The sequence below is a fragment of the Camelus ferus genome, chromosome 2 (genome assembly GCF_009834535.1).
Source record: "Camelus ferus isolate YT-003-E chromosome 2, BCGSAC_Cfer_1.0, whole genome shotgun sequence".
Classification (NCBI taxonomy): Eukaryota; Metazoa; Chordata; class Mammalia; order Artiodactyla; family Camelidae; genus Camelus; species Camelus ferus.
The window spans coordinates 29380876-29400551 of NC_045697.1; the positions used below are offsets into that span (position 1 = coordinate 29380876).

General features: G+C 43.8%; 2 protein-coding genes across 23 annotated transcripts in view; one reads left to right on the forward strand and one right to left on the reverse strand.

The window, feature by feature from the left end:
- NSUN7 (NOP2/Sun RNA methyltransferase family member 7) overlaps positions 1–4845 on the forward strand; it is a 36823-nt gene extending 31978 nt beyond the window's left edge. Inside the window, exon 12 of the mRNA XM_014562827.2 lies at positions 401–4845. Coding sequence (XP_014418313.1) covers positions 401–1039 — 639 coding nt within the window. The 3' untranslated portion in view covers positions 1040–4845. The remainder of the gene's footprint in view (positions 1–400) is intronic.
- APBB2 (amyloid beta precursor protein binding family B member 2) overlaps positions 4280–19676 on the reverse strand; it is a 332928-nt gene continuing 317531 nt past the window's right edge. For 20 of the 22 annotated variants that reach the window (XM_032496425.1, XM_032496409.1, XM_032496417.1 and 17 more), the window contains 6 exons: positions 18220–18334; positions 15589–15676; positions 14908–14991; positions 13130–13245; positions 11481–11660; positions 4280–7699 (listed from right to left, as the gene is read on the reverse strand). In XM_032496425.1, the coding sequence (XP_032352316.1) occupies positions 7532–7699; positions 11481–11660; positions 13130–13245; positions 14908–14991; positions 15589–15676; positions 18220–18334 (751 nt within the window). In that variant the 3' untranslated portion in view covers positions 4280–7531. The remainder of the gene's footprint in view (positions 7700–11480; positions 11661–13129; positions 13246–14907; positions 14992–15588; positions 15677–18219; positions 18335–19676) is intronic. The other 2 variants (XM_032496430.1, XM_032496397.1) reach the window with 1 other exon arrangement.

Here is a 19676-nt window from a genome sequence, read left to right on the forward strand (position 1 = left end):
GCAGGAAAATTATTACTGTGTGACAAAAATCGCTGTCTTTGTTTTTATTCTTCGCCTGAGTGTTCTTCCCTTGCCCACTGTCTTTCCCACTTCTCTAAGCACCTAGTTTATCTGTGGATAACAAATAAGCTCTATAATTTTTTTTCCTATCAGGTTCACAAATGGGGCAGTTTAAGTACTAAGAAAGTCATTTCCTGAGGCTTATGGGATATATTATGGGGGAGATATATATATATATGTGTGTATATATATATAGAAAGAGAGAGAGACTAAGGCCTAAAAACATTTCTTTTAGTATAATAAAGATACTCTTCTATTTTTACTGAAACACTGATAAATATTTATAATATACACAGTAATAGTTAACTCTGACACTTTGTAACTGCTTCTTTAATTATAGCGGGACCCATCTGAGACAGTGTCTGTGAAAGATGTTTTGGCCCGCGCTGCAGCAAAGGGTCTACTGGATGGGATTGAGTTGGGTAAACCTTCAAAACGGGAAAAGAAGAAGAAAAAATCAAAAACACCACTGCCAAAAGCTCCCACTGCTGATAATAACAGCGTCCAAATGAAAATTGCTGAGTTCCTGAGTCGAGAAACTAATGCAAATGCTAATCGGTCAGAGGCATTAACGACAAAAACGTCTCTTCCACAGAAAAATACAAATCAAGTGGGTTCTTCTCCACAGGTCAGAAAAACCAACAAACCCACCACCAATCCTTTAGCGCCTACGTTTATGAAGAACACACCTCCCGCCAGACCCTATGAACGGCTGACAAACTTTGTGAGACCTCGCCCAGAAGATAGAATGATTGCACTGAAACCCATAGAGATTGTTTTGCCTCCAGTAATGTTGCCATTTTCAAGTTCCCAAGGGATCAGGTCTCATGTACCAACTCAACAGTTTTACTGTCGTTGGGTTGGGCCCAAGACTGTCATGCCTGGCTATCTTTCCACACCATCAGTACCCAGAAGTGGGGAAAAGCCTAAAGATAACTTACCTTCCTCTCTACCCAGACGTCCTCAACCATGGCTTTGACTGTCCTGTGTGTTTTACAGGGGTCAAGAGTAGTTGAATTTTTTTTCAAAGTCTGATATTTCTCTGAAGGTTAGATATCCCTACACAAAGTACTCATTCTTTTGGTCACTTAGTATCTTCTAAATCTGATTATTACCTTCAAGAGAATTAAGACAAATGAGAATAATGTATGTGAATTAAGCAAAGCAGAATTCAGAGATTTCAACAGCTGGGTGCTGGTCTGCTTTAGACTGTCCTTCTGTAGACTCCGTGTCTCACTCTTGTTAATTTTCAGTCGGGACTTAAGACACTAGTTTTAAAAGAAAGCAGCAACAAGTTTTCCTGAAGGGAAACACTGTGCCTTATAACATACCCTTTTAGAAATTAATTTGTGAGGCAGTTTATTAGAAAGCATAGATACGGAAAAGGTGCTCTCACACTGACTTCAGTGCCCTTCCGTATCTAGTCAGCTGTAGTTTAACATTTCAACACTATTAAGGTTGACTTTTTTCCCTTAAACATCAAAATATTCTTTAAACAGGGGATATTATGAGCTTTTGTGATGTGACTGAGGTTGAGTCTGAGTAGGAAGAACAGGAAGTGCCAAGTTTCCAGGTGTGGGTAGTTCAAATGTCTCTTCACAGAGTGAAGACTGTTTCTCATTGGAAGAGCTTCCAGGATCCAGGGCAGATTGAACGTAAGCGCTTCCTTCTGTTTATGCCAAATACTGTTGTAAAAAAGTGACTGTAAGCAAACCTCCATCTAAATAGTAATTCTGAGGAAGAGGCAAAACTGTTGAATACAAGTGACACACCTGTTTTTGAAGAAATCTTTACAAATTTCTGATTCTATTCAAAGATCAGGTGAAATGGTCATTTCAAATGGCACACAGTAATTAAACTTGGGTAAATCATTTCTGATGTGCAATTAAAATATATGTAGCACTATTTTAATTATATTAAGTCAATTCATCTTGACTGTATTATCAGTTGCCTTCAAGAATTGGTTATGATTATCATTTCTGGGTCTATTGGCTCTTTTTCATCATGGCAACAGAAATTAACATTAAAAAGTTACAACTATAAGTTTTATTGTTTGAAGAAATGTTCATAGACACATTCATAAACTTTGAATTTAAAGTTCTGTTTTCAGAACCTTTTATGTTGAATAGTGTTATGTAAATTCATAAATTTCAGGTGGCATGATTTTAATAGGATTTTATCCTCTTCAAGATGAATATTTAGGTCTATTTCAGCTCTAACATTCTATAATTTTCTCACTTGAAGGATAAAAAATGGTGAACTTTGTTTTAGTAGTAATACATTTTTTTAACTGAAGATTTACATTTATCAGTAAAATGTGTCAGTGAAGAAAGGAAACATGACTTTTTATAATTGAACCAGACTTCTTATTTCTAAATCCCAAAAGAATTCTCATATTAATTATGAGTCTTAAAAAACACAGAAATATTTTAAATGCTCAGCTTATTTACTGATTTCAAAAATCAGAAACTGTATAATCTTTGCTCTAAAAATTATAGTACTTTTTTTCTTATTCCCCCTCTCTGACCTGGAGTATCTCATGTCTCCGGGAGGCCAGTGCAGCTTAACTGAACTTCGTTCAGTAAAGAGCTGGTATTTTATCTCAGGAATCTTTTGTCCATTTCCTGCTGTCTTCCCTCTACCCCAGGCTGAAGAGTATTCCATTGTCCAAAAGTAGCAGGTCTGAGATTTTTATTTTCTGTAATCAGTTATAAAGAAACTAATTACTGTTATGAAATAGTTCAGGATATTTTTCTGATTTCTATAGCAGCATGTGATTTAAGTCATGTCATAACTTTAAACACTTATTTTTAGTATCTTATAACATGAATCTTGTCAGTAAATTATTTTTCTCTTTATAAGTATATGGAGATTTTGAATTAAACCACTCATTCATTAAGCCTACAGTTTTCTTCTTTGAGACTCTTCTAAGAAGGGCGTGATCGATTATTTACATACTTTGGTAGAGTAAAAGGGAAAATACTTTGGATAAAAACAATATGCAAGGATTCTAATGGAGAATATTGATTGCGCTATTTTTCTTTCTTGAGCTTTTTAAAGTGCTGCAAAATTCTAAAATAATGAAATTACTGGTATTTAGGTACTCCAATAGCAAATTCAGACTTTTATCTATAATTAGTTACCATTATATAATACCTGAAACCAAATGAAATTTTTTTCCTTGAGAGTAACTGCCTTTGATAGAGTAAAATAGATAAATTACTGGGGGAAATGCAAGAAGAACAGAAAATGGGTACATAACTTGAATTCTATTTGTCTTCTTCCATATGGCTAACAGTTAAACTAAACCAGATTCAACTGATTTGTTTTTCTAGTTACCTTTCATTTGGATTTAATCCCTGTACAACTCTTTCATTCTTTGATACCAGGTTCTTAAAGGAAAGACAGACTATCTTCCTATTAGAAAAAGCACTTGTACAAGTGTCAAGTTGGTGACTGAATAGGCCTCTACGTCCACAATGCCAGCTGTCCTTCCTGAGTACCAAGTAAGGGCAGTGTGATGTATTATTCAAAATTTAAAGTTTGTTTCTAGTTCTTACCAGGTGGTGCTATGCAATAACTAGTCAAAGCAGAACCTTACTTACTAAAATGATTTTTAATTTGAGGCAAGAATAATTTGAAAATAAAATGACTGGTGTGGAGACACTAAGCTTTTATTTCTATTTCTGGATACGTATGACTGAGATGTCAGATAAATGAGCCAAACGTTTTATGCAGCTAATTTTATTCTCACAACATGTTACATTTAAATGTGTAAAAGTGGTCACTAGCAAAAGGGGCAGAGAGCAAAACCAGATGTTCTTTTGGGATAAACGAGCTGCTCTGGATGGCAGGGAGTGCACTGGCTGATAAAGGGGGAGCATATCTTCTCCCTGAAGTTGAAATAAATTAAACTTCGTGTGACTGGCTGCCTAACACACATGGTAGCTGTGTATTGGGTTAACTATGCCTGGCAAACTAGAGAACTAATGGTTTTACTAGTTAGGTTGTGCTCATATCAGTAAGGGAAATGTTTCTCACATTGCTTATGAAATCTTGAATTTGTGTTGCAATGCTTATGAAATAAGTGTATCATATAAGAAAAGGAGGAAGGATTTAGTGCTTCTGGTAAATGACCTTGTGTAGAATCAATCATTGTACAAATGTTTGTCATAAAATCATAAAGTGGAATTTTTAAAAAAAGTAGCAGTGCCAACAGTTTATCACCAAAAACTTATTTTAATGGAAATGGGTCTGATGGCCCTTCATGCAGTAAGACAGACACAAACAAAAACAATGGTCCTTGTTAGCTATTGGTGATCTATATCCAGGTGGAAACAAAGGGCATGTGGACATGTGTCTGTCTCTTAGATGAGCTTACACGTGTTGTGAAGGATATAAAAACTAAGCACCAAGCAGTGCTTTAAGTTTGCAAAGTAAAGTGTTTAGCCATAGGCATGTTGGCTATTGCCCTTGATGTGGCCAAGGAGCACGTAGATGAGGTGGCAAGTCTGCGTCTACCTAGCTGCTTTTAAAAAATAAAAGGAACTTTAAGTATTTGGCCTTTTCGTCTACATATTCCAATAAAAATGTGACTACAAATCATTACAAAACCACCTTTTAGGCAATGTATAGTTCACTGAGATTACTGAGACCTGGATACATTGTCAGGTAATATCCAGTAAAGATAATACATTAACACAATTATGCAGTATATTTCAGTAAAAAATAGAATAAATAAAATAAAATATTTTAAGCTGTATTTAACAGGTTAATTAAAAAAATGATAAGACATACAAGGCATAGTGAACATGGCTGCCTGCTTACCAAATCACAGATACAAAGAATGCATAGATAACCGAAGTGTCACTACAATATCATCAGGTAAAACACTGGCATCCTTTCACAGAAAATACACACATACTTTCATACATACTTTTTGGCCATGGCAGAAAGTGTCTGAACATACGGTTTAACATAATTAATTTTACAAAATTAATTGCCTTTAGTATGCAAAGCTATTTTTAAAACAAAATATCTGCAGTAAAGTTTTCAATACGTAAAGGCTATCATTCATCTTAATGCATCCTATAATTGCATATATAAATCAGTTTGCTACTTAAAGCTAGCTCAGTATTCTTGATCCTGAAAACAAATGTATGCCTTAAAAAAATGAATGGGGTTCTGGTAGAGATTCCCAATACAAAAATGGATCACTTGTTCAGAATTTTGAAGCTTATCACACTAAAATGTTTCACTGTGGAGAGCAAGATGAAAGATCATGACGACTGAATGTTGAACAGCTTTTCAAAGGGCAAAGTAAGGATTTTCTTAATGCAGTAACTTCTCATGGTATCATTGGTTACTTCAGAAGAACAGTATGTAGGCTGGTGAGAAGTATAATTCATTTCTAGAGTGGCATCTTTTTTGTCAGAACACAAGGGTGCTAGCAAACAATTCCAGAATTCTGAGAGGCAACAGAGGTGGGAGGCCACCTGCTCATTCCATCATGTTCTCTGGTGGCTAAGTTTCAGGAGTTAGGAGTCTCTCTACCACAGGACCATCATCTCTGGACAATCTCGTGGACTGGACAGGCTGTAATGCATGTAGAATCCTGTCCTTTACAACACATTTGAGGCACACTATAGGAAAACACTCCTGGACTGAGAGAGGGCAATGGTTTTATAATGAATACCTGCGTGAGTAATTTGGACATATTTCCCACTTATACAGGGAGTCCTAAGATTGCCCGACAATAATTAATTGGATATGCCCAGAGTAATTCTGCAAAGATTCCTCCTGACTGGTGTGGAAGCAGTGTGATTTAAAACTGGGAGTTGAGAAGCATGGGTCCTAGTCCTGGTTTTCTCACGAACTTCTGTGAGATCTTAGGCTAAGTGATTGAACCTCTTGGTAATTCGTAATATTTTTTATTTCTCACATATGTTTAGTATCTTCTCTACTGTATAAGGCTCAACTGTGATGATAAGAATGTAGAAACCATTTCACAAGTACACAACAGTAGATAAACAAAGCGTTACTGTTATAACTGGATGTTATAAATGATAATTTCATCATTGAAAAGTAAATAGAACTAATGCTTTGAGCTTAGCAACTTCTTTTTAAAACAAGTGTCAACAAGTGTATCTTTACAGCTAAGTTTCTCATCTATAGATAGAGAAGCAGGAGAGTGCTATTTGGGGGAGACTTGTTAAATAGTCCATTGTTCCCGTGTATATTTTGCTCCAATATGAAATTTTTTAATCTTGAAAATAAATGGAAACAATATAAATTTAAAAATATATCTAGAGTCCAACAAATTTTAATATTAAATACATAAATTCAGAAAGGCTCAATTTTGTGTAATTTGTTGCCATGGACAATACATGATGGACAGACAGCTTTCTGGGCAAAAAGCATTCGGGTAAGATTAAGCTAGAAGCAGAATTCTAGCAGAACATTTATTTAGGAGGTGGGAAACAACATAACGTGGTGGTGGAGGTCTAAAATATAAATGACATTTCCTCAACTCCAAATTGCATATCGGCTAATTATCAAACTAAGGATGAAAGGCTTATGAGGACTATTTCATTTTAATGTTCTTTATGTAGAGAATGGCCATAGTGAACTATAATTCTCTAGCTGCATTGTACAATATAAGGCAGAAGTTTGAAATAGGTCCCACCCAAAATGCATTATGATTTTGTCAATCTCTTTCTTTTTGTTAATAATCAGTTTGAAAAGCATCTGAAAAGAAAGGCTATTTTTGTTTGATTTTAATTTCTGAAATTTAGTTTTTCAATTTTGAAGCTTCACTTTTGTTTTTTTCCAACATCCCACAAACAGCTGTAGACATGAAATGGTGGTGTCCATGTGTCAAAGAGCTTGTCAAGGAAAGCTGCCAGTTGGTTTCTATACTGATGCCAACAGCCAATTTTGTCAACCAAAGTTTCAATTTTATGAAAAACTAAAACAAAAATTCGTCATCCTATTTTTACAGCAATTCAATGGTTTCTGTTATGCAGTGTCTACTCCAATGTTGAAAACAAGGCAAAGTGCTGTAGGACTTAAAAGTTGCTTGTGACAGATCCAGTCAAGAAGACAGTGAATCTAATAACTCAGGCATCATTCACTCCAAGCACTCAGCATCAGTTCACTGGGAGGGGCGTGGCCACATCCTTCCCCGTGTGCGTGTGGAGTTATGTGACGGTCACGATATTTACAATCAGAAAGACCTTCCACTGCTCATGATGTAACTTACTGACAGCAAAAAAAATTATTCATGCTTCTTTTCATATCACACGATGGTGGCAAGACGAGAGAACATGCTTGTCTAACACTGTTTGGTTAAGGATAAATTCTCCAAAGACAAAGCATCAGCAACTGAACGGAAGGCCGGAGATAAGTTCCTCCTCTTTAGTGTAGCTGTTCAATCTCCAGTAGATATCACAGCATCCTTTCACATATGCAGCTATGGCGTTTCTGTGACAGGGCGTTTCTGTTTCAAAGTGTCAATGAGGGACAAGACCCCCCGTTTTACATTGGTTGTGACTCTTCTGGTCACTGAGTCTGCTGGCGGAGGAGGCGGTCGGACTTTCTGTGAAGGTGGCCTGGCTACCAAGCACTTCTGGTATCGTAACTGAAATAAGGCAGAACAGTTTTATGGTCGTTAATATCCCTTCTTGTTTAACGTGATTTTAATTCATCACCAGTATATTTACTCCCAAAGGTTAATGAACTGGCTCCTAAACATGAATTGAAAAGAGTTTACTATTTTTTTTTCTTAATGTGGAGTATTTTAAATTCTCTTAAAAGACCGTTATGCTCGACAAAGCTGTTTTGGCTTTTGCTATCTTTTTCTCCCATCCATTTCCACCCTCTGCTTGTTCTCTATATTGATAGACTGCGATTAATATACTTCATAGTCAAAGAGCTAATAAGGAAAAGACAAAGGATTGGGAGAGATATTATTAATTAAATCTTTCCTCAGAGACAAGTACATAAAGTATGTGCTCACAGCTGATTGAGAGACAGCATGGTAGAAAGGGCAGAATTTGAATCTAGGCTCTACCACTTGGGAACTATATGACGCTGGGCAAGTTATTACACCTCTCTGAGCCTCAGTTTCTTCATTTGTAAAATGGTTGAAGAACAGGGACCTTAAGAGTGTTAGGATTAAGGAACACTTGCAGAATGCCTAACATAGGCCTACCAACACAGAAGGCATTCATAAATGTTTCCTTTTCTATTTCCTGCTTTAATTTTAAAAAACTATGTATTGAGATTTCAAGATACATTTTATTTACAAGTCTAAGTTTTAATGGATTAATTTTTAAAAATCCATTAGCACTGGTGCCACGGACAGTTTCTGCCCTTCAGAAACATAATGACCCAATCACCTGCTTTTGTATCAATGAAAAGATAAGTAATTCTTCAAAACTAGGTTAAAAGGGTAATATGTACCAAACATTTTCCCCTAATCCAAGCACTTTAAAATAATTCCATGGCTGATTTTTAAAAACCTACTTAAATACGAATGAGTTCCTTAAAACAACTGTGAAACACACTGATGTTCCTCCGAGAGTAGAAACTATCCTACAGCAAGACTGTCACAATGCGCTCTGTCATAGCCCACAGGCCACAAAATTAGCCCCTTTCAACCCAATCGTATGAAAAATCGACCAGTTTGTCTCCTGTGTGTAAAATACATTGCTGGGTCTGCGTCACAACCAAACTACAAACTTCCAAAGCACAGACTGATAAATGGACAGGCATGGCAATGTGGTACGCTGAACTGGGAGTTTCTACTGTTGGTTAAGTTACATCCAGTGAATCAAAATTGTGCCTGATAAATTATTTCATTAAGAGGACCCCTGTCTCACTCTAAATTTCATCAAAATATTTTCAGCTGGGCCTATACCACACAGCTGCAAAATATGCCTAAAAATTAAGTAGACTCAAAAGAATGTGTTAACACTAGAGATTATTTCAGATTATATTAAATTCATACATAGATATTTCAGATGGAGACTCATGCAGATTTGAATCAAGAGGAAAGCCGCTGAGCTAGAAATGCTGGCTGCAGAGTGTAAAGAAAGGTTTGATTTTATCAGTATGCCTGACACTGGACTGGCTGAGTCATTTCAGCTGGTTGCTGTGATATAATAAAAATAGTAAGCAAGCGAGTAAAAACTGTTTCTAGGAGAGGAGATGAGTCTGGGAATGAGAACAAACTGTAACCAGTAATAAAGCTAATTATTTAATTGTCCTCAGCATTTAAAATGTATAATTAAGGCTGAAAGCCATTCATTTTATGACTAAAACCATCTGTTCTGATCCTTCTCCATTTCATGAAATACCTAAACAGTCATCATCCACTTTTGCTTGGCCAGACTCTCCCGCTTTCTATTTTCTTCGCACAGTCCTTTCATCCCATCTCAACCTCCTGTGCGTGGTCAGGAGGTTCACCTTGACTCTCCCACCCAGCTCCCCTCCACCCAGCCCTGGTCCTTTTACACAGGTGGATTTGCGTCAGAGCCCTGGCCCCATGGTACCCGAGGGGAAACTGCTCTAACAAGGGACTTGGGTGAGAATGAAGTCAGGTAATAAATGCACAGCACAGGGCTTCTCTCCCCGCTTTTCCCATCTCCAGTTCAAAGATGGCTTTTAAGATAAAAGCCAATTGGCTCTCTTCTTGTCCCCCACCTCTGCCTCTGCCATCCAGCTCATCCTTCCCCCCTCTTTCTTAACCTAGCAACGTACTGTCTGTGACGAAACAGAGACTGCCCTTAACTCCACCTGTTCCTGAACGCACGGCATCTTCTGTCCAGTCTCAAAGTCACTAACCAATCAGCAGGCTAAGCCCAACCCCAGGCTCTTCATCTACCATCAGGACCTTGGACCAACTGTAAATGTGACCCCCATTCCAATCCAGCTTCACTGGTTCTCCTCCCTCAGCCTCAAAATTGTGTGACTCTCCCCGGTCCCCAAACAAACGAGCAAGGGCCCCAAGGGTGTGCCTCAAGCCACTCCTTCACCTCAGGCCTGGTGTGTGATCTATTTTCAGGGCCCCTTTCCTCCCAGTTACTCCTCCATCCACTGCAGTCTTACACTTTCACTGAGAGTACTTTCTATGCCATAACAGAAATTGGGTTTAACGTGTTTCCTCCATATACCCAAACTCTGTAAGGCAAGGACCATGTCTTAGTCCCACTTGAACTTCCCAGAGTCTGGCCCATAAACAGTGGAGTGAATTAACTGAAGTGCAGGTGCTTCAAATCCAGCACTCCTCACCCCTAGCCAGGTGCCTCCATCACCTGCTCCTGTTTCTTCCCACTGCCACTCCTGGTTCAGACGCAGCTCTCCCCTGGAGCAGTAAACTGGCCTTCTGGCCTGTCTCCCCACTTCAGCCTTGTCTTTTCAACCCTCCTCTGCTTTGTTTTCTCCATTTTTTTTTTTAAAAAGAGTATGCTTTTGAAACCTAACTTGGTCTATTCACTCTTCTGCTTAAACAATCTTTGCTGAAGATAACACCTTGGCGTGAGGTCACAGGCCCTACAAGACATGGGCCTCGCCTCCAACTACACCTGCTATTGCTAGAATACACCATGCAGCCCAGGTCTGGATGCCTGCATTTATACAGCTCCCTCCTTACTGGAACTCTGCCAGTACCCAGAATAATAGGAGCTCAAGGGACAGTTGCAGAATGACTGATGAGGTGTTTTTGTTTGAAATCATATACGTGGCCCAAAGGGCCCTGGCTTTGTTGCCTGGAGACCTGGGGATGAACGCAGGCTCTATCCCTTACCAGCCCTGCCCTGGGGCCCGTCCTTTTCCGGAGCTTCTGTTTCCTCATAAATAAAAGAGGTCTGCCTAACCGGGCTGTGGTAAGAACTGCATTCACAGACATAAAGTAAACCAAGTATGTAAGAACAATGCACTTAAACCAACTATCTGAAATAAAAATCATCCAATACACTGAATTTTTTTAAAAGTACTGAGTTGGTTCCAAAGAGCAAAAAACTCACGCATGACCAGCATTTCCTGATCACATATTGAAATTAGGGGTCAAGAATTGGGAATCCTCAAATTCGTGGTTTTGAAGATTATCGTTTTCAGTGCTACTGGAGTCTGCACAGAAGCACTTGGCCCCATCCGGTCCTGCTTCCTTCGGGTGTCCTGGCCTCCTGAGACGGCAAAGTGTTTGTCATTGATTCTGCCCACAGGATGAGGGTGTTCTTACCTACTTGGTTTACATTGTACCTGTGAACGCAGTTCTTACCACAGCCCTGTTGCACAGCTAAGCATTACTTTAGAGCTTAGGCTTTGCTACTTTTAAGTTAGTGACCCTGCTCCAATTGACAGCATGTTAGACAAAAGCCCAGGGCACGCGGGCCGGGCCCTCGCGCGGGGCCACTCACCATGCAGGCGGCCTGCACCGCCTCGGACACGTTCCCGGCATTAGGCTCGCACCAGAAAACGTGGCACTCAAAGTGCTGGTTCCCAGTGTCCATGATGAAGGCAAACGTGTGCACATCCTTCCCGACTCCCATGAAGGACAGGAACCGCACCCGACACTCTACTAGGATTTCCTCTTCATTCTGCAAGAGACGCTGGTGAGAGCCCGCACTCCGGGAAGCCGGGCAACAGCCACAGGCACAGTCGGACCTAAGTCAGCATCTGCTTAGTGCGGCTGCAGACAGGAAGTGGTATTAAAAAAAAATACATAGCCAGACTGAATTTAGAAAGAAGTAGCATTTTTCTAGAAAGGTTAGTTTCTGAATGCGTCTGGGGACGCCACTGCTGCTGTGGGTGCCGCATGCTGGCATTTAATCTCGCTCTGAACTACACTGTAAATGGTGTGTGCGATCCCTTCTCTGACTGCTGCACTCAAGCCCGTGGGATCACCGGGGTAGAAGCAATGTCATGTAAACTATATATCCTGCCCATCCAGTGGCTCAGAACCCATTCTCCCAGGCAAACCCACTGGAAACCCCAGAGCACCAAGAGAAAAGGAGCCATGGGCTCTTTCCATCCGTGTCTTTCCCCAGAGCAAACAGCACATTGAATCACGTTTCTACCTAAAACTGTGTAAAACAAAAAGCTGTCAAATCCCCTTTTAACCCCCCTTTCACAAACTGGTATCCAAATAATGATGTGTGAAGAAGTGTCTGGAAGTCATTCTTATGAACACCACATCCTTCGCAGCAGCCATGTGCAATTTTTGAATTAGTAAATACATCCAGAATGGTAACTTTTGGCTCATTAACACCTTGACTTATGTAAAGGGGCAGAGCACAGAAGAAGCAACCCTGGCAGAGTGCTGAGGTAGGAAAAGGCACCACATGTTTGCAGACTCGAAGAAAATCCCACGTGGCAGGCTGGAGAGGCAGGCAGGCAGGGCCAGTGAGCAGCTTACTCCTTTTTAGAAACTGAACTGGGCTAGAAGGTGAGCTGCTCATGGATAGAAGCAAGAGCAGGCCAAGGATTTATGGTCTTATCATGACAGGTGCTTCACCGAAGCAGGATGGAAAACTGACCCTGCTACTTCTAGCTGTGTGACCACGGGCAGTTACTTAACCTCTCTGTGCCTCAATTTCCTCAACCACAAAATTGGGATAATTTGGGTTGAGGCTAATGCTGGCCTCTCTCCAGATGACCTGTGGCCCCTGCTACCATAGGACCTTCCATGAGAGAAGCGTCTCCTGTGCCCCAACCCCAGACAACACAGCCCAGTCAATACTGGAGCCTGGAGAGTGGCCAGAAAACCAAGCCCCATTAATGAGTTACTGTTAGAATCGCAGTGTCACTTCTAGCAAATGACATCAATCTCCTGGGCACAGCAGGAAGGAAGAATGAGGAGCAATGGACTAGAAGCCTCTGAGGTGTGCAGAGATACAGACACAAAGGGAGGAGTTTTTGTTTTTTGCACATAGGCTATTTTAATCACAAGCAAGCACAGCTCCCCAGAGGTCAAGCCTTGGCACATGCCTAAGTTTCATGGAAGATTACTGTATCCAAAATCTCACTGTAACCCAGAAAGACCAACTGCATCTGCCACCCTCCTTACCGTCTCACTGATGACAGTCACAGTAGCATCGGCCACGTTCATGTGCACCGACGGCCAGTCCTCCTTGCTGGACGAGGTCATGAGACTTTCTATGGCACTGTTCAGGGTATCCATTCCTGTGGATGGAAGGGACAACTGAAAAAGGTCCTAAAGCTATTTCTGACTCTCAGATGTGGGCCCAAATCACCCAGTGACAGCTAAGTCCAGACTGGTCTTTTATTCGTAGTCCCAAACAAGACATTTTACTTGAGCATTTCATTGCTCAAAAAAAAAAAAAAAAAAAAAAGAAATGCCAGCTTTTTCAACAGAAAGAAGGCTCATGAGAACCTCCAGAGACGTAGCATGCCACGTCCTAACCGGAACATCTCTCCCTTGCTCTCTCTCTCCCCCCAACAAAGATCCCCTAGCCCCGAGTACTCAAATGCTAACTTTTTCTAAGCAAAGAAGCTTCAAAAGGGGGACCCAACAGAAGCCAGCATCTGCCAGATCCCCTGATCATCCTTCACTGTACTCTGTCAGTTAAGTAAGGCCCAGTCTGGATGGCCCCCGGACAGGAGCAGTCTGCGCTGTTCAGTGGGGCCCTTTGGCTGGGTGTTCCCACAAGCCATTTCTGGCGGGGGAGAGGTGGGATAACAACTTTATTGAGATATAATTCACACACCATACAACTTACTCATTCAAAGTGCAAAATTCAGTGGTTTTTAGTATGTTCAGAGTTGTGCCCCCATCACCACAATCAGTTTTAGAACATTTTCATCAACCCAAAAAGAAACCCCATGCCTTCCAGGAGTCCCCCTCCATTTCCTCCCAGCCCCCAGCCCCCAGCCCTGTCTCTGGACATTTCACATAAATGGAATCATACAGCCTCTGCAACTGGCTCTTTCTCTTTCATTTGGCATATCGTTTTCAAGGTTCAGCCATGTTGCAGCATGTCTAACACTTCATTCCTTTTTATTGCCAGTTAAAGTGCCCCTGCATGGAAGTGCATTTGATTTGTCCATTTGTCAGCTGATGGCCATGTGGGTTATTCCCACTTCCTGACTATTACGGATGCTGCTGCTGTGAACTTCCGTGTACGAGGTTTGGTGGGAACAGATGTTTTCATTCCACTTGGGTATAAGCCCAGGAGAACTGCTGGGTCAAACGGTAACCCTATATTTAACTTTAGAGGAACTGCCAGACTGTTTCCCAAGGCAGCTGTGCCCTTTTACCTACGCCCAGCAGTGCACGAAGGTTCTGATTTCTCCACAGCCTTTTCCACCCAGGAAATGGCTACATCTCCCAGCCTCCTGTCAGCTTAGTATGCATAAGCAACTAAATTCTGCTCCTGGGATGTGAGCTGACCACTGCATGTGCTGCTGCTTCTGGGTCCCATCTTAAGAGAAAAGCACAGGGGCTCCCTCAGCCTCTTATCCCCACCCACCACGTGACAAGGATGGAAGCAGGTGCCCCCTGAACGGAAGCCCCGGTTCAGGACGGCAAAGCCCTTCCACAGCCTGAATTGCACATCTCTGGACTGCTGGGTGAATAAGAAACCCAGGTCTGCTTTGTTCGAGTCCCTGTGTTCTGGGATCACACATCAGAGTAACTCAGCCTGTCCTATACTGTTCCCCTGTTTGGCACTGTTTGTGCGCTCTGGCTGGTGACAGCGTGAGGGTCTGATTCAAGACAAAGCAAGGGAGTAAAACAGCAGACCCCACCCCGATGGGAGGATGAACACCTCCCACGCACTCCCCCAAAACTTGCGAAGCGTAAAGACAGATAATGAAGACACATACCGACTGGTTTGTCTACAGGCAGCATGCCCAAGTACTGCACGTGGAACTTCTGGACCAGCTCAGTCTTTGGTGTTGGAAAATCTACTACAGGGAACAAAGCGACACATCTTTCTTAATGGTTCTGATATACACATAATGTCCTGTGTTTCTAGAGATAAATGTGGCAATCATTCTATAAGAACAGCATTTCTTCCACCAGACACTGGGGCTCTGTCAATCAAAGTCCCGTTCACCTTTCATTTCTAGGTAGGAAAGCATTTGAAAGCAGAACTAGAATTTATGTGTTGAGATGTGACTGTCCCTTGGATGTATGCTAGGTCGCAGCTTTGGATGTCCTATTTATTAGGTATAGTTGATACCCTGAGAAGATGTAATCACAAAGAGCGCAGAGACAGGACGAGTAACTTTACCGAGCTCCCCAAAATATCAGCCCATGTATTTTTAAACCAACTGGTCCTTACCCCAGGCTGTACCTGAGTATCAAAACCACTAAAGATACTTTTCTTTAATCTTGTCCAATAACAACAAAACGCATCCTGTCCCCTCATGCTGAACCCTGTTGACACAAGATCAGCTCTAAGCCATGCACGGAGGGCCAAGTGCAGGCTCGGCACGAGGGATTTAGGGAGACGAGAAACGCCAGGGATCCATCTGAGACCCTCGGCTTCCTGACCCGCCTACCTTGCAGGGGAACGTCAAGGTTCACGTTGGTCCTTTCATGTAAGGAGCTGCCGGCCAGGGCTTTGGCATTCTTCCGTTCGGCCATAATCTGACAAAGAGAAAACGCAGCTGTGGCTCATGGCTACAGACTCCGGTCTTCAGCTGGTCCAGCTGGTGTCTGTGCCGACTTCACTTCCAAGTTGAATGGGCTCTGGTCTGTTGCCTGACCTCCCACCCACGTATCTCTGAGCTGTTTATTTCAAAAGCTGTGCCCGTTTTCTCTGGGGATAATAGTGAATGTACCTCAGAGTAACTAACAGTCTCCTAATTATTTAGAATTTATTCTTCCATTTACCAGGCTCCCACCTCTACTGAAACAACCCCCAAAATACCCCTAGTCGTATACAGAGCCCCTGGCCCACAGCAGTCAGTGGAACCCAGGGCAACGGACATCCCCTACTGCTTCCAGATGGTGACTCTTGGGTACTCTCTTCAGGGCTCTGGGGACAGAGTACATGGGTTCAAATCCCACATCTGCCACTTACTAGCTGTGTGGCCTTGGGCAAGTCACCTGCCCTGGTTCACTTCCTCCACCGCACATGGGGATGGTACTTCTGTCCCTAGTAACACTGTGTCGGTCCTGAGAGTAAGTATGAACACTCCGAAGTGTTAGCTGCCAGTGTCGTTGTTATTGTCAAATTGTTTAAATCTGTCAGCCCTCTTTCAAACTCTCCTCTGTTGGGGCTGCTAACATCTCCTTGACTTGAGAGCCATCGCTTTTCACCCCTGTTCACAGCATTGTGGCTTTGAAGACTGAAAGAATCCACCTTCACTGACCCCCAAAGCAGCTCACATCCTCATTCCCGGCCCCACCTTCCCACCCAGGTGGAACAAAGTCACTTCCCCCCAGAGCTCCACTCCGCCGTCTCCAGATGTGCGCCTGGGACGGCGGGCAGTAGGGCTGCTGACAGCAGGAGACTCGTGCTCCGGGCCAGGCCGAGCTCTAAGGGCTTCACACTGGAGGACAAGCTCCACAAGGGCCAGGATCTTCTGTTTTAGCCTCTGCTGTCTCCTCAGAACAGGGCCTGGTGCATGCATGGCATTCAATTACATTTGCTACGTGAATGGATGAGGAAATGAAACCGGGGAGCGCGGCATGCACGTGAGGAAGGTGCATCGGGCTGCGGTGACACAGGCTCTCTGGACCGGCAACCACCCCACAGGGCCCAGTCACACGGTCAGAGCAGCAGACCGCTGTGCTGTTTCTCTGGGGACTGGGGACAGCTCTCATCCCTTCCCCTCCCTCAGGAACTTCACTCCTGCTTCTCCGAGACCAGGCTGGGCCTGGCAGCTCGAGGACTTGTGGGAGTGAGGCCGTGTAAGGGTGCCAGCCTGAAGGCACGACGGTGACATGCAGCACGGGTGACATGAACCCCTTGCTCAGGTCAGTGAGTACACCTGGGGACTGGAAAGGCCTGGCTGAGGGAGGCTGGAGACAGTGTCCTGGAGGCCTGGCCACCACTCCTGGAACCCAAGCCAGCCGGTAACGTGGTCACTAAGAATGGATCCTTGGAGGTCAAAGGTCAGAGTGGCCATGGTCTGTTCTGGAACACTGGGTCACGCATGGGAAAGCAAGCAGGGTGTGCCTGGAAGAGGACGCTTAGGGGCCTGGTAACCCTGGGACCCGACAGCAGCTGAGGAGGCAGGGTGGGCACGCTGGAGAAAGGAGGAAGCCGGGAGGAGGAAGGCTCAGCGGCAAACACCCATCCAGCGCCATGTGAACCAGGCCCAGTGCGGCTCCACATGCCCTCCAGTCCAAGAGCTGCCGGCAGAGACAAAGAATCTCTCTCACTGCCACAGACCACACGTCTCCAGTAACCACGTGGAGGTTCTAGAGGGGAAGGTTTCAGGTCCACACAAGAAAGGCCTCCACGAGAGCCAGAGCTACTTGGTCCCAGAGCAGGCTCCTGAAAAGTACCAGACCTGTGGGTGGAGGTCAGTGAAGGGCCAGCAGAGGTGCGGGGATGCTGCGCTGGAGGGAAGGAGCGAGGGAGGGAGGGAGACTGGGCTGCGACACCCGACTGTCAGTTCTCCTTCTGAGGCTGCGACTCTGGTTAATGAAGTGGGACCCTTACCATCGTGAGCCAGTGACAGTGACCACAGCCCTGCCTCACCACTGGCCAGAGTGCTCATGAGCTGCGGTGTGTTCTCATGAAGTCAGTGTGTGTTCATGACCACCCCTAGCTGCCTGCATTTCCACAGACCCCCCAGAAGGAAGGGGACCTCCCTTCCTTCTGTCCGTGTTCCCTCTCAGATCAGGGGGCCCTGTCCCTCGGAAATCTGCCAACTCCCTTCACGTTTCCCGGAGGGGCTTGCTGTACATGGTGCGTCTCCACCAGCACACCTGCCACCCTTCTGTCCACCTATTATACACCCCGGACTGCGGAAGGGACCAAGGCTGTCCTCCTTTTGTAGGTGGAGCACCATTCAAGAGTATTAACAACACTGGCTGAACTTGACAGTCTGCCTGCTTCTCCCTGAGCTCCATTTGCAGGTCAATGTGCCAGGCTATCCACCCCTACCACATCCCTTCCCTGCTGGAGCAGTGAGAAAAAAGAGAGGGGCAGGCCACAGTGCCCTGACCCACCTTACCTTGGAACAGATTTCGTGGAGACTCGTGGCGATGGCTTTTGCTGGTGTGTCACATCGAAATACATGACATTTCAAAATTCTTGTGTCTCTGTCTCTTGCTACATAAGCAAAATCTCTGTGCAAACAAAATGTATCGGTACATTAGGATAAAGAACCTTACGCAACACACATTCTGGTTGTGAATGTTAACTGAGCTAGGAGCCAGCATGTCAGAGGTAAACAGAGAATGCGATGGTTAAAAAAATAAGTGTCAACAGCTACCTCAAACAGAGGAACAGTTTTATGATATTAGGAATTCATTTCTGAGCAAAATAACTAGGATGTCCCCCAAATTATGTTTGTTGAGCTCCTGGGATCTTAATGAACAATGCTTAATGAAAACCGAATTTTATAGGACACTTCTATCCAGAGTAATAACAAATATTATGATTATAAATATTATGACCACAAAACAGAACACAGGCTCGAGAGGAGCATGAATTTGTATGAGTGAGATTGTGGCAAACATGGGGGTGCAGCAGAAGCAGAACAATAGGCTCTGATGTGTAAACAGGTGGCCGGAGAGCGGATCAGAGCTGCAGCTGCTGAGAAAGTAGACGGGCGATCACAGCAACACAGAGACACCACAGGCTGAAGTCCTGTCAAAGGCACTTGATTCTGCGCGACACCTCTCTTACTCCAGGGCCTGGGGCGACGGCAGCAGCCTGACACCTGTATCGTCAGCTCAGACGCGGCGGTGAGCATGCAGCTGGTGCTTTACTGATTTCAGCATCGCTTTACTGATGAAAGGATATCGCCGGTGACGTTACCTGGCTTCAGAAGAACCATGCCATACAACTAGATTTCTCACTCTTAGTATTGAGGACAGCGGTTCAAAGTGTTTATGAAAAATAAATGCCCAGATTTACCCGTCTGGTAGTGGATCACAGTGATTTCTTTGTGTGTGGTGCTAAGCCAGGATCCTTGTCTGTAGATATAATCACAGATGAATGTATTACTTCCCTTAACGTAGGAGCTGGCAGTGTTCTCACAGACTGTGACAGATTTTCCCCAAGACAGACTTGGCTTCTTTGGGAAGGCAGAGGGGTCTACTTGCTGGAGGCAACCGGCCATCGTGAAGGTCTGGCCAGAAAAGCCCTCCCTGTTGCCTGCCCCAGGGAGCCCTGCGGTGACTCCAGGCCAGGGGTATCTTTATCTGGCTGCCCACAGGCCCTTGAACCTCCAACCATGCACAACTGCCCTCAAGTCTGCTTGCCTCCGCCCTCCCGTGTCCTCCCGTTCTCTCTCAGTTGGCGTCGTCCATGCCAGAACCCGGGGCCTTCCTCAGGCCCCACACTCCATACCCAAACCCCGTGTTCGGCCTGCTTGACCTCTTGAAAATGTCTTGAAGCCACCCCGTCCTTGCCAGCGCTGCTACCACTCAAGCATCCTAAGTGGGTTCTTGCGTTCGCCCCGCC